Source organism: Erinaceus europaeus, chromosome 3 (assembly GCF_950295315.1).
Source record: "Erinaceus europaeus chromosome 3, mEriEur2.1, whole genome shotgun sequence".
NCBI classification, from domain to species: Eukaryota; Metazoa; Chordata; class Mammalia; order Eulipotyphla; family Erinaceidae; genus Erinaceus; species Erinaceus europaeus.
This window is the reverse complement of record NC_080164.1, coordinates 72,556,856-72,570,388: the sequence shown is the minus strand read 5'-3', so window position 1 is coordinate 72,570,388 and position 13,533 is coordinate 72,556,856. Positions and strand designations below refer to the sequence as shown.

General features: G+C 46.0%; 1 protein-coding gene across 1 annotated transcript in view; it reads right to left on the bottom strand.

Moving 5' to 3' along the window:
• FAM178B (family with sequence similarity 178 member B) overlaps nucleotides 1-13,533 on the bottom strand; it is a 141,592-nt gene that overhangs the window by 49,354 nt on the left and 78,705 nt on the right. Inside the window, exons 10-12 of the mRNA XM_007535724.2 lie at nucleotides 7,804-7,897; nucleotides 7,059-7,235; nucleotides 6,130-6,227 (exon numbers count right to left, since the gene is read on the bottom strand). Of these exons, the coding sequence (XP_007535786.2) occupies nucleotides 6,130-6,227; nucleotides 7,059-7,235; nucleotides 7,804-7,897 (369 nt within the window). The remainder of the gene's footprint in view (nucleotides 1-6,129; nucleotides 6,228-7,058; nucleotides 7,236-7,803; nucleotides 7,898-13,533) is intronic.

Here is a 13,533-nt window from a genome sequence, read left to right as displayed (position 1 = left end):
CTGTCATCCTTCTTGGACCTGTGTTCCTCCCCCCACTCCAGAGTCTTTTACTTTGGCAAACTATGCCAATTCCAGTTCAGGTTCTACTTGTGTTTTCTCTTCTGATCTTGCTTTTCAACTTCTGCCTGAGAGTGAGATCATCTCATATTCATCCTTCTGTTTCTGACTTATTTCACTTAACATGAATTTTCCAAGGTCCATCCAAGATCAGCTACGGTGAAGTCACCATTTGTTATAGCAGAGTAGTATTCCATTGTGTATATATACCACAACTTAACAGCCACTCATCTGTGTTGGACACCTGGGCTGCTTCCAGGTTTTGGCGATTACAAGTTGTGCTGCCAAGAACATATGTGTACACAGATCTTTTTGGATGGGTGTGTTGGGCTCCTTAGGAAATATCCCCAGGAGAGGAATTGCAGGATCATAGGGTAGGTCCACTTCTAGCCTTCTGAGAGTTCTACAGACTGTTCTCCACAGAGGGTGTACCAATTTACATTCCCACCAGTAGTGCAGGAAGGTTCCTTTGACCCCACACCCTCTCCAGCATTTGCTGCTGCTACCTTTTCTGATGCATGACGTTCTCAAAGAGTGAAGTGGTATCTCATTGTTGTCTTTATTTTCATTTCTCTGACAATCAGAGACTTGGAGCATTTTTTCATGTGTTTCTCGTCCTTTTGGATCTCTTCTGTGGGGAATATTCTGTCCATGTCCTCCCCCATTTTTGGATGGGGTTATTTGTTTTCTTGTTGAGTTTGGCAAGCTCTTTATATATTCTGGTTATTAGCCTCTTGTCTGATGTATGGCATGTAAAGATCTTCTCCCATTCTGTGAGGGGCCTCTTGGTTTGGGTAGTAGTTTCTTTTGCTGTGCAGAAGCGTTTTAATTTGATGTAGTCCCATAGGTTTATGCTTTCCTTAGTCTTCTTTGTAATTGGATTCGTTTCGTTGAAGGTGTCTTTAAAATTTATGCGGAAAAGAGTTCTGCCAATATTTTCCTCTAAGTATCTGATAGTTTGTGGTCTAACATCCAAGTCCTTGATCCACTTGGAATTTACTTTTGTATTTGGTGAAATATAGTGGTTCAGTTTCATTCTTCTGCATGTTTCAACCCATTTTTTCCAACACCATTTGTTGAAGAGATTCTGCTCTCCCCATTTTTTAATAGTCTGGGCACCTTTGTCAAAGATTAGATGTCCATAGGTGTGGGGGCTTACTTTTGGGCTATCAGTTCTATTCCACTGGTCAGTGTGTCTACTCATGTTTCAGTACCAAGCAGTTTTGATGACAATGGCCCTATAATACAATTGGAGATCTGGGAGTGTGATGCCTCCTGTTTTGTTCTTTCTTCTCAAGATTGTAGAACAAGACTTTTAAAAAGCATTACATGAAAACAATTCTGGCTAAGTGGCAAGGATAGGGTGTGCCTATAGAACAGAAGAGCAGGGGAAGGTATCTGCTTTGCCATGTGGATGACCCAGGTTCGAGGCTCTGGAACAGCACCTGGGAGCACTAATGTACTGAGGGAAGCCTCGGCACTGTGGTATCTCCCTTTCCTTCTGTATCTCTCTCGCTATCTGAAGAAGTCAGCCTGGAACACTGAAACCCCGTGGTGACAACAATAAATATAGCTGAAGAAGGGGAGGTCGATAGGGCATTTGGAAAAGAGAAAGAAGGCCAAAGACAATAAAATCACTTACGTTAATCTCAATCTCTCAAAACTATTTTTCTCCTCCTCCCACGTGCTGAAACTGAGATCACACTTTACGTAGAATTTCATGATCTTTTTAACTTAGCATTATTTTGTTCACTTTCATCTATGATTTTATTTAACAGAGCACTACTCAGCTCTGGCTTATGGTGGTTTGAGGGATTAAAGCTGGGGCTTTGGAGCCTCAGGCATGAGTGTCTCTTTGCATAACCATTATGCTATCTACCCCCACTCTATGATGTAATTTTTAGTACTATAAAACATTCTATAGCATTCATGAAGCTCAATTTATGGTAAAGCACTGAGACACTTTCCAGCCCCCCCACCCTCCATTTGTTGTTTGCAGGAGCACTGTTCAACTCTGGCTTATGGTGGTGCTGGGGATTGAACCTGGGACCTCAGAGCCTTAGGCATGGAAAGCTCTTTGAATAACCACTGTGCTATTTTCCCAATGATGCAGTCTTTTCACTCTTGTCAAGATCACTACGCAGTATGTCTTTGCCAAGAAATCTTTGCTCATGGGGACTGGGAGATAGCTCACCAAGTAGAGCATGCACCTCATCATGCCCAAGGTCCTGGGTCTGAGTCCTGGAACCACATGGGAGCACCATGAGTGGCACTGGAGGAGCTCCATGGATAGTGAAACGGTGCAGTGGTATCTCTCCATTCTCTTTAAAATTTCCAAATTGGGTTCAGGCAGCTGTTCTGTGTCAGTGCCACATATAAATAAATGAATGAATGTATAGGTAAATAAAGTCTTTGCTCACTATTCTGCCTAGGTTAAATTGTTTGTCAAAAGGTTTGCACATTTTAGAGTCAGTTGCTGGACTTTGGCAAATGGCCCTCCAGAGGCATTGTGCAGGCACGCGCAACATAAACAGAGAAGGGATGCCTTGTCTGCACACCCCAGCAACACTGGGCAGGGCTATCTTTTCTAATCTATGAAGACCTGCTGGGCAAACATTACCATATCATTGCCAGGGCTAGCTTTGTAACCATTTTCAGGAAGCCCTTGCCCAGCCTTCATTTCATCAGGCAGTCTGTTTATGCTGGCTTCATTTCCCCCACGACTTTGAGAGTCATAGTGAAGCAGCATGTGCAATGTATTTAGTAAACATCCCAGGTTGGTAGAGGAGGTGCATGCTGGAACATCAGCTTTCTGGGGGGCCTGCCTTCCTTCTCACTAGTTCCTGCAAGTGGCTGCAAAGGTCTCCTTCCAACATACACTGTAGACCCTGGACAGAAGCTTGAATACATGCCCCTCTTCCCAACAGCTCCTGAGACCTAGCCCATGAGGGCTGTAGCCTCAAGACAGGAGGTTCCTCTAGAATCTCCTCTGCCCACTCCTCTGTCCCATTTCAGGTGGTTTGCTCTAGCATTTCTTTTTATTTTTCATCGTAGAGCTCGACTTTGCCTTAAATTGACAGCACGTTCCTTACAGTCTCCATGAACCAAGGGGTAGTGAGGGGTGTGCACTCAACAAATGGTGGGAGGTCTCACTTTGTGTTTAACCATCCAGTAGACTGAGACTGGGACAGCCCACTGCACAATGATCTGCCCTTCTTCCTGGGGTCAGTCTGGGCGCCGAGCCCAATGGGGCGACCACCTGCAAGGTCAGAACAAGATAGCCAGCAAGCTCCCTCGAGATCTGCCCCACAGGGAACAACATGAGTGCCAAGGTGGGGGCTCACTAAAGACCACAGTGAATACAGCATGGCTGGAAAGAAGAATTAGAAGCTTTTCTTTCTGATCCATTTCGAAAGACTGCCAAAACATACCTTGTTTGAAGAGAAGAGCATGCCCACGGGCCACGGTGCCAGGCAAAGTGGCATAGGCCAGGGGCAGATTTCTGATATCTACTTTCTGGTGCCTTTTAATGTTTGCTCTATTTGAATACTTTTATTTTCTTTTTAAAAAATTTATTATATGCCTGAGGCTCCAAAGTCTCAGGTTCAATCCCCAGCACCATCAAAGTAAAAGACTCTGAACAGTGAGTGCTTTGGTAACAAAAAGAAAAGAAAAAGAAAGAAAGAAAGAAAGAAAGAAAGAAAGAAAGAAAGAAAGAAAGAAAAAAGAGGAGAGAAAGGAAGGAAGGAAAGAAGGAAAGAAAGAGACGTATTGCATCAAAGTAAGAGACTCTGGGGTAGGGGGTGTGGGGTTCAGGTCCTGGAACATGATGGCTGAGGAAGACCTAGTGGGGGTTGCTTGTACAAACTGTTGTATTTAACTGTCGACTGTAAACTAATCCCCCAATAAAGAAAAAAAAAAATCCAGAGGGTCAGGTGGTGGTGGTGCACCTGGCTGAGCACACATTACAATGCTCAAGGACCCAGGTTCAAGCCCCCAGTCCCCATCTACAGGGGGAAATTTCACTCATGGTGAAGCAGAGCTGTTGGTGTCTCTCTGTCTCTCTTTCCCTATCTTCCCTTTCCCTCTCAATTTCTATCTGTATCCAATAAATAAATAATTTATAAAACAGATTTATTTTTAGGGTGGGGGAGATAGTATAATGGTTATGCAAAAAGTAAAATGGTTACGCTTGAGGCTCTGTGGTCCTAGGTTCATTCCCCAGCACCACCATAAACCAGAGCTGAGCAGTGCTCTGGTAAAGAAAAAAAAAATTACAATAGCACATGTGCCAGAGTGATGCTCTGGTTCTCCTTCTCTCTTTCCTCTACAGTCTCTTATTAGTAAATAATTAAAATTAAAAAAAATTATTTATTTGATGAATGAGGGAGAAAGAGAGAACCAGAGTACCACTCCAAGTATATACAGTGCCAGGGACTGAACTCAGGACTTCGCACCTTCATGTGTGAGTCACCTTCAGGTTACCATCTGTTAATTTTCTAACTCACTCATTCCAGTTTAAGGTCGTGGATGACTGAAGCCTCTACTGGCAGCTCAGGGTGCAACAAAGGACTCAACACTGAACAGGATGTTCTTCTGTCAACAAGGTACACTTACACGTACACTCACTCTGACAGGATCAGCTGAGACACTCCAGTGAATCTCTTGGGCACATTTTGGGGACTTAAGAGGAGACTAACAGAGTATCCAGAGACAACCTGTGCCAACAGAGGGGAAAAGTGCAAACTCTGTACAGACAGTAGCCCCAGCTGGAATTCATCTCAGGACTGCAGAGGAGCTAGCCTTGAGGAAGTGAGAATGAATCACATGTCAAGTTTGCTCCCAGAAACTACCTTTGGAAGTGGGTAGGGTAGAGCAGGGATGGTTTGCAGGAAAATGATCCCAGTAGAAGATAGTTACAAAGGTATCTGTGAAGTGTGGGTGGAGGAGCTTCCAGGGTGCCCCAAGATAGACCTGGTAGAAAAGGAGGGAGGAGGTGTCATTCTCGGTGATATTTGCTGCAGACCAAGTAGAGAAGAGAGGAGATACGGGTCTTCTCAAGGAAGAGCAAGGAATTCCAGACAGTTAAGGTCTAAACTGGGAGAAAAAAGGAGGAGAAAGGAGAATACCAGCCCAGAGAATGAGTCTTTTTAAAATTAAATTTAATTAATTAATTAATTCTTTTTTGTTGCCCTTGTTGTTTTATTGTTGTAGTTATTATTGTTGTTGTTGATGTTGTTGGATAGGACAGAGAGAAATGGAGAGAGGAGGGGAAGACAGAGAGGGGGAGAGAAAGGTAGACACCTGCAGATCTGCTTCACTGCTTGTGAAGTGACTCCCCTGTAGGTGGGGAGCTGGGGACTCAAACCGGGATCCTTATGCTGGGTTCTTATGTTTAGTGCCACCTGCGCTTAATCTGCTGCACTACCACCCGACTGCTGAGAATGAGTGTTATGTCTTATCTTCCTTCCCATAGGTTGTTTGTTCACTTAGTTCATTCCTTTGAAAAAATTTCGAAAGCACTCACTGCCAGCACTGGTCTAGATGTGGGGCAATATGGCCACGAAAATGTTAAGGGACCTGCTCTCAGGGAGGTAACACAAAGGAGCCTATTTCCAAGAATGAAGGAACAAATAGTAAGCTCATTCCTGGCGGAGTTCATTGCTGTGCAGAAATAACTGGGTTTGGGAGGGGACTGGGCAGGAGGAGGACTCATAATTCAGCTGTGGTCTGAACAACAAGAAAGAAGCCCCAGCAAAGTCTGGGGAGGGAGTAGCCAAGGAGGAGGGTGGGACCCTGCAGTCTGAAGCTAACTGTGCAAGGCAATTGTTTTTCTAATAAGACCATGCTAAGAAAATTAGGCTTTCCCCCCTGTTTGTAATGAACTCATTAGTGGGTTTTATTTTTAGTTCTCTCTCCTGGGTTTTAGAGACTGAATTGAGGGGGAGTTTGCAGGGACTGCTGGGAAGGATTTTAAATCCCCTCAGCCCACCCCATCAATTACAGGCTGGGGGAGGTAAGTGGGGGAGGGATGAGTGCCACAGGAAGCAGGGCGTGGTGGGGTGCACCCACCTGCTTCTGGGGGTGATGTCCGGGAAGCTCTGCACTAGGGCCAGCAGGTTATGGTGGTGGTCAGACATCCAGCTAAGGCAGCAGCACAGCTGCTGGAGCTGTGGGGACAATAGTGAGTGGCCGAGTGAGAAAGAGGGATCACCTTGCACCCTGATCTCTACCAGCCTCAGGGAAGGGGAGACCAGGGAGTCAAAAATTGTGAGGGTGGGGGCAGGTATATATATATATATATATATATATATATATATATATATATATATATATATATATCATGATGGTTATGAAAAAAGACTGTCACACGGGGGCGGGGGGTGGTGGTGCAGCGGGTTAAGCGCATATGGCACAAAGCACAAGGACCGTTGTAAGGATCCCGGTTTGGGCCCCCGGCTCCCCACCTGCAGGGAGGTTGCTTCATAGGCAGTGAAGCAGGTCTGCAGGTGTCTATCTTTCTCTCCTCCTCTCTGTCTCCCCTCCTCTCTCTATTTCTCTCTGTCCTATCCAGCAACAATAACAGCAATGACAACAACAACAATAATAATAACAACGATAAACAAAGGCAACAAAAAGGGAAAAAATTAGTCTCCAGAAGCAGTGGATTCATAGTGCAGGCACCAAGCCCCAGTGATAACCCTGGAGGCAAAAAAAAAAAAGACTGTCACACCTGAGGCTCCAACGTTCTAGGTTCACTCCCTCTCCCAACCCCTCCTTCTCCACCCCCAGAAGCTTGACCAGTGCTCTGGTAAAAATATAAATAAATAAATAAAAGTTAACCAGCAAGGCCAGGTGTGGAAGGGAGTGCTCCTGGGTACTCTGTGACCAACAAGTGTGAACAGCACTGCTGTCCTCATCTGGGTGCCTTTGGGAGGAGCACGGTGGACCTCACAGATGAGGCCAGGCATTTCTGCTTTGGACTTGGGGGCCTGTGATACCTTCCCTGGCCATTCCTGAATGTTCTCTAGGAGCAGGAGGAGGAGCTGCTGGAGGTCTGTGTTGGGCAGCAGGCGGAGCCCCACATCCAGACTGGCTCGGCACAGCAACTCGATGAGGCTCAGGATATTGCCATCCGTGTAGGTCCCTGGCCAGGCTAGGACACACAGTGCCAGGAACTGGGAAACAAGAGCATAAGGGCAGGGGTGGCCTCCCTAGGAGAAAGCGCCGAAGGGGGTTGGCAGTTGGAGCACCCTTGGCCTTGCTGGGGAGGGACTGAGAAAAACCAGCACCCAGGTCTAAGAGGTCAAGATTCCTAGGGTCTCCTGGGAGAAGATGCAGGCACACAAAATGTCAGTTTTTAATTCAATGGTGCTGGCAGCTATAATGTGCAGAGATGGCTAACATACGGCAGGTGCCAAATGGTTCTCGCTAAATTTAACTGCTGCACCTGGGTCAGGTGAAGAGGGCCCTCTGGAGGGCTAGCAGGTGGCTCACCAGGTAGAGTGCACATGTTACCATGTACATGGAACTGGGTTTGAGGCCCAGGTCACCACATGGGAATGCCTGCAGAGGAGATGCCTCACCAGTGGTGGATGGGTGCCACCATGTTTCCCCCTCTCTTTCCCTCTCTCTCTCTCCCTCCCTCCTCTGTCTCTCACCCTCTATCCAAAGGGGGGAGGAAAGCCACTGGGAGCCCCAGAAATAATAAATAAAATAAAATAAAATAAAAATTATTTGACTGACCTTACAGATGTAGCCTAGGCTGATGTCCAAGGTGATCTCCCAGGGGGTGTCCTGTGGCTTCCTCTCATGCAGGCTGCCCTCACTCTTAAGCACTCTATAAGATGAGAGGAAGATAAATGCAATAAGAGAAGGAAGGAGAACAGTGGCAGAGGAGAGCCCCACTGACCCATCTAGCCAAGGACTCCACTGCCTTGTGCTACTGCTCAGGGTGTTTGGGGAGGGCAAATTCAACTCTGGCTTTGCTGGGCTGGGGGAACTGCTCCAAGCTTACTCACATGGTTATTTATTCTCTCCATGTGGGCCACCTCACAGGTTTCTTCACTGTAGTAGCTGCCCTTCTTCTGGAGACAGAGAGGGGTAACCCCTAGAATAGGAGCCTGGGCCTTTCATAGCCTCAGACATGACAGCCTGCTTCCTCTGCCATGCCACCTGGCTAAGTCAGAAAGTGGACTTTGTGGGGTGTGAATACAGCAAGTGGGGCTCACTGGGCCCTGCTAAGAGGCTGCCTTATCTCACTGACATGTAGGCCAGGTCTCCAGCTTCAGTTTTTGTTTTCTGAGACTTGGAGGCCAGAAAATTTACTGCCCCAAAAGTCTTCTCTAAAGGAGTGCATGAATGAACATACCTAGCTATGCTTGGAAGTGAAAGCCTAGGCTGGGGACACAGCAAAATGGTTACGCAGAATGACTTTAATACTTGAGGGTATGATTCCCCAGATTCCATCACCAGTACCATCATAAGCCAGAGCTTAGTGGTGCAGTGGTCTGGTTAAAAGTAAATACTGCTCTGCAATCAAAAAAGATGATACTGTGTTGTTGTTTTTTAATTATTATTATTAATTTTCCTTTTGTTGCCCTTGTTTGTTGTTTTTGTTGTAGTAGTTATTATTGTTGTTATTGATGTCGTCGTCGTTGGATATGACAGAGAGAAACTGAGAGAGCAGGGGAAGACAGAGATGGGGAGAGAAAGACAGACACCTGCAGACCTGCTTTACCGCCTGTGAAGCGACTCCCCTGCAAGTAGGGAGCCGGGGGCTCGAACCAGGATCCTTACACCGGTCCTTGAGCTTTGTGCCACCTATACTTAACCAGCTGCACTACCACCCAACCCCCGATATCGTGTTTTTTGGGACAAAATGGATGGAACTGGAGAGGATTATTCTTTTTTTAAAAAAAATATTTATTTCCTTTTTGTTGCCTTTGTTGGAGAGGATTATTCTTAATTAAATAAGCAAAGAGATGACAGATAACTACCAGATGATTTTACTCATGTGGGATCTAGAGAACTGATACACATGAACTTGCAAACAAAACAAAACAAAACAAACAAAAAAAAAACCAACAGCAAAAAACAGAAGTAAGTAAACTATTTCTAAGGCTTGTGAGAACTCTGGTGGTTATCTTTGGGAGGTGGGAATGTGGGGAGGAGGAACTTTGGTGGAAGGTGCACTGTGCAACTATACACTGGAATCTTACAATCTTGTAACCCACTATTAATCACAAATAAAAAATTAAAAAGAAAAAAACCCCAAACAAACAAAACAGCATAATCACTATACAAGACTTTCATGCCTGTGGTTCTTAAGTTTCAGGTTCAAACCACCTCCTTCCCCATACCACCATAAGCTATAGCTGTGCAGTGTACAGTCCTCTGGTAAAAAAATAATTAAAAAAAAAGTAAATGAAAGAGTGAGAACACTGGGAGGGGAGTCCTTTTAACAGTGTTGTGCTGGTAGTAAGATGCCATGTTTTAATACCGGGAGAGTAAGACTTGGTTGAATAGATGAAGTTAAGAGGCTGGAGTTGCATAAAAACCCTATTTAGGGAGTCGGGTGGTAGCATAGCAGCTTAAGCGCCTGTGGAGAGAGGAGGGGAAGACAGAGAAGGGGAGAGAAAGAGAGACACCTGCAGACCTGCTTCACCCCTGTGAAGCAACTCCCCTGCAGGTGGGGAGCTGGGGGCTTGAATTGGGATCCTTAAGCAGGTCCTTGCGTTTTGCGCCACGTGCGCTTAACCCGCTGCGCTACCACCCGACTCCCTCTTTCCTTTTCTAAAATATCTTTTAATTTCTTATTATCTTTATTTATTTACTGGATAGAGAGAGAGAGAAATTGAGAGGGGAAGGGGAGATAGAGAGGAAGAGAAACAGAGAGACACCTGCAGCCCTACTTCACCACTCACAAAGCTTTCCCCCTGCAGGTAGGGAGCAGGGGCTTGAACCTGGGTCCTTGTGCACTGGAACTTGTGCTCTCAACCAGATGAGCCACGACCCAGTCCTGTTATTTATTTCTTTCCTAATCAACCTTTTCAAGTTTATTTAATTTTGCGGAGCAGGGGTCCTTGAACATGTGTGGTTTTACTGTTCTGACCACTTTTTTGTTCAGATAGAGAGAGAGAGACAGGGAGAGACAACATAGCACTAGAACTTCCTCCTGTGCCATGGCACCTCCCATGTGGCAACAGGGCTTGAACCTGAGCCTCACACATGGCCAGGCACATGCCCTTCTCAGTGAGCTTTCTCTCCAGACATAAACAACCCTCTTTAAAGACCAGTGTCACACATGGAATGGTAAGGTGTTTGCATTGAGTCCGTCTTCCACACTTGGCAGTGAGTCTGTCTTCCACACTTGGTGTGAGCTTTCCAGCACAGGCTGGCTGGGTAGAAGATGAACAGCACTACCCTCACTAAATGATTTTCTCTGGCCAAACACATAGTGCTGAGTCCAAAAAAGTAAAGTGAGTTTATGACAAGACTTCTCTAGTTGTCTCAGCCACTCCTGTACTCTTAGAATTAGCTTGTGGTTTCTGATAATCTTGGCTCTTAATAAGTGAAGTCATTGATGATGACAAGAGCACTGTCAGTGATTATGGCCCAGGTAGAGCCACCAGGGCCACCAGTGAGGGAATAGCATTATTTCTATGCATGATTGAATGATGAAAAGCTTTGGTGAAAAGTCTCTCTTTCTCTCTGCTTCTTGGCACTGATGTTGCTTTTCAGTAGGGAAGTAGGAGAGACACTTAACTCAAGGAACCTGGGAAGTAAGTGCCAGTAAACTAAAATTGGAGCTGGGGGTCCTAAGGACAGCTTTAGCTGTTTACCACATTTCAGCATTTATTCAAGCCCAAGGAAGGGGGAGGTTAGGTTGGTATTTGTACACCTGGGCACACCTGGGTCCATGCCAGCATGAGAGGGGGTGTTCTGGATGGTACCAGTCTGTGAGTGATCATGGGGTACATGGCACAGGACCAAATGCTATCAGACTTCCCAGAGGGTGGGAGTAGTTACAGAGTTGGCTTTGTGACTCTGCTGGAGAGGAGTGGGCTTTTAGACCATTTGGTGGTGCCAGAGAGAAGAGTGTAGGAAGTGTGAACTGGCAAGACATCTTCCAAGAGCTTGGAGGGGAGGTGTGCTTGTGACAAGAGCCCCCTTTCCACAGGGAATAATGCCAAGTGGGACGGGCAGAGAGCCTTCTTCCTGTGCATACTGCTACACTCCCATGAGAACAGAATAAAGCTGGGTGCTTGTTCCCAGCCTTTCTGAGGACTTACTTGACTTAAACACAGACGTCTTTAACTGCTTGAACCCACAGCAGTCGAAGCCAAGTCTCAACCACACTCTCAGCAGAAGGCCACTGAGCACAGAAACTCTCAGCTTAGTCACATGCCTCCCTTCAGGGCTCATTGGTTCTAGAGAAAGCTGACAGTCTTATGAGAGGACACCCCAGCAAAGTGCTTCCTCTATCCAGCCCCTGCTCCCCAAGCCACATATCCAGCTGACTGGGTCAGGATTTAGGCCATTATACACAGCTCTGCATCATGAAGCCATCGCTGACATATACCAAAGTTTCTTTGCTTCCCCCAGGGCTGCAAAGGATGACAAAGTGGCTATCTGTAGAGGGACATTCTTGGGGAAGTTGATAAAGGGGGGTGTGTGAGTTCTACCAGGGTCCCCACCACGAAGGCTATGAGCAGGTGTCCAAGGCTGGCACCACTAAACCAGACTGCTTCTGGTTCTCAGCTCCACCTGGCCAAGGCCAAGGCAATGAAGAAGGTCGATGCTAAGCTAGTAGAAAGGGAGAGAGATCTTATTTATCTAGACTGAATTATACTGTCTTATAACAGCCCATTACAGACCACTCACACACAAGTTATCCTTTCATTGTATTATCACTTACTTCACTGTTTGGCCTTAGTATGAAGTGACCCTTTCAGAGAACCAAGTAGAAGAAGGCTCCCAGCACTTGGCATATACTGAGTATAGCTTTTCAGTAGAGCTTTGTAGTGAGGCCTTGGAGGACCAGCTCTCAACACCTAAGGCCCTTCCCTCCCTTTCCAGGTGAGAGACGGTCACCTGCAAACAAGGTTCTGTAGCATCCCTTCAAGGATACTCAAGCCCTTGCTCCCACTTTCTAGTCAGTGTTCACAACCTGGTTCTTTCTCTTCAGCTCTTTCAATCTCAAATAACTGCCCAGTCCAAACCACCTTCAGCCTCAGTGGAGAGCAGAGGCTACTGTATTTGCAACAAAATGAACATCAGCTAGTCTGCATGGATGAGATGCAGGGGCACGGGGTGGGGGCGGGGGGCTACATCTTTCAGAAAGAGAATCCTGAAGCACTTGGTGAGATGGTGCATTTTAAGCAAATCTGAGACTAGGAACAGAGGGGGAAAGATCTGTCTTACCTCATCTAAAAAGGAAGTCAAATCCTGGGGGCATGCTCAGAGACTGCTCAGCCCCTCATGTTTAGTCATGGCCTGTGGGTGCCCTTGAGGAGACATCCCTCAGGGAACCCCTAGCTGAGGACATGGCTAGAATTCAACAGAGAAAACCTCAGATGGCAGAAATAGCAAGAGGAGAACCAGGGGGAGAAGGCCCTGTCTGAAATTTCTCTTACTGTCCATCCATATTTCCATGAAGGAAGCAACACTGCTGGTGAAGGTGATGCTAGAGCCTCCTTGTTTTTTCTGGAATACTCTTAGATGGGTGTCTTCCAACCCTATAACACTCAGAACTCTGACCTCCTGCCCCCTCCCCTCACCTTTTTCTTTTCTTTGATTTGGGGTTTTGTGTCTAAGCAATTCTACCAGCCCAGTAGATTTTTTTTCCTTCATTGTTCTCTACCTTTTCAAAATACTTTATTTTATTTATTTACTATTGGATAGAGACAGAGAAATTGAGAGGGGAGGAGGAGGTAAATAGAGAGGGAAAGAGACAGAGACACTTTGCAGCCCTGCTTCACCATTCATGAAGCTTTCCTCCTGCAGGTGGGGACCAGTGGCTTGAACCTGGGTCCTTGCACACTGTAAATGTGTGCACTTCATCAGGTGTGCCACTGCCTGGCCCCTTGTTCTTTATTTTTAAAAAGGGTTTGGTGCTTATCTGTTTTAAGTCTGGAAAAAAGTTCCTTGTATTTGTATGTAATAACAAAAATGCCATAGTTTAGGTGATTTACACAAACACAAAAGACTCATTTTCTCACAGTTTTGGAGGTTGAAGTTATTTTTTATTTTTATTTATTTATTATTGGATAGAGATAGAGAGAAATTGAGAGGAAGGGGGAGATAGAGAGACACCTGCAGCTCTGCTTCACCACTTGTGAAACTTTTCCCCTTCAGGCGGGGACTAGGGGCTTGAACCTGGGTCCTTGGGCACTGCAATGTGTGCACTTAACCAGGTGTGTCACTGCCTGGCCCAGAGGTTTGAGTTTTGAATCAGGGCATTAGTCTGGAAGG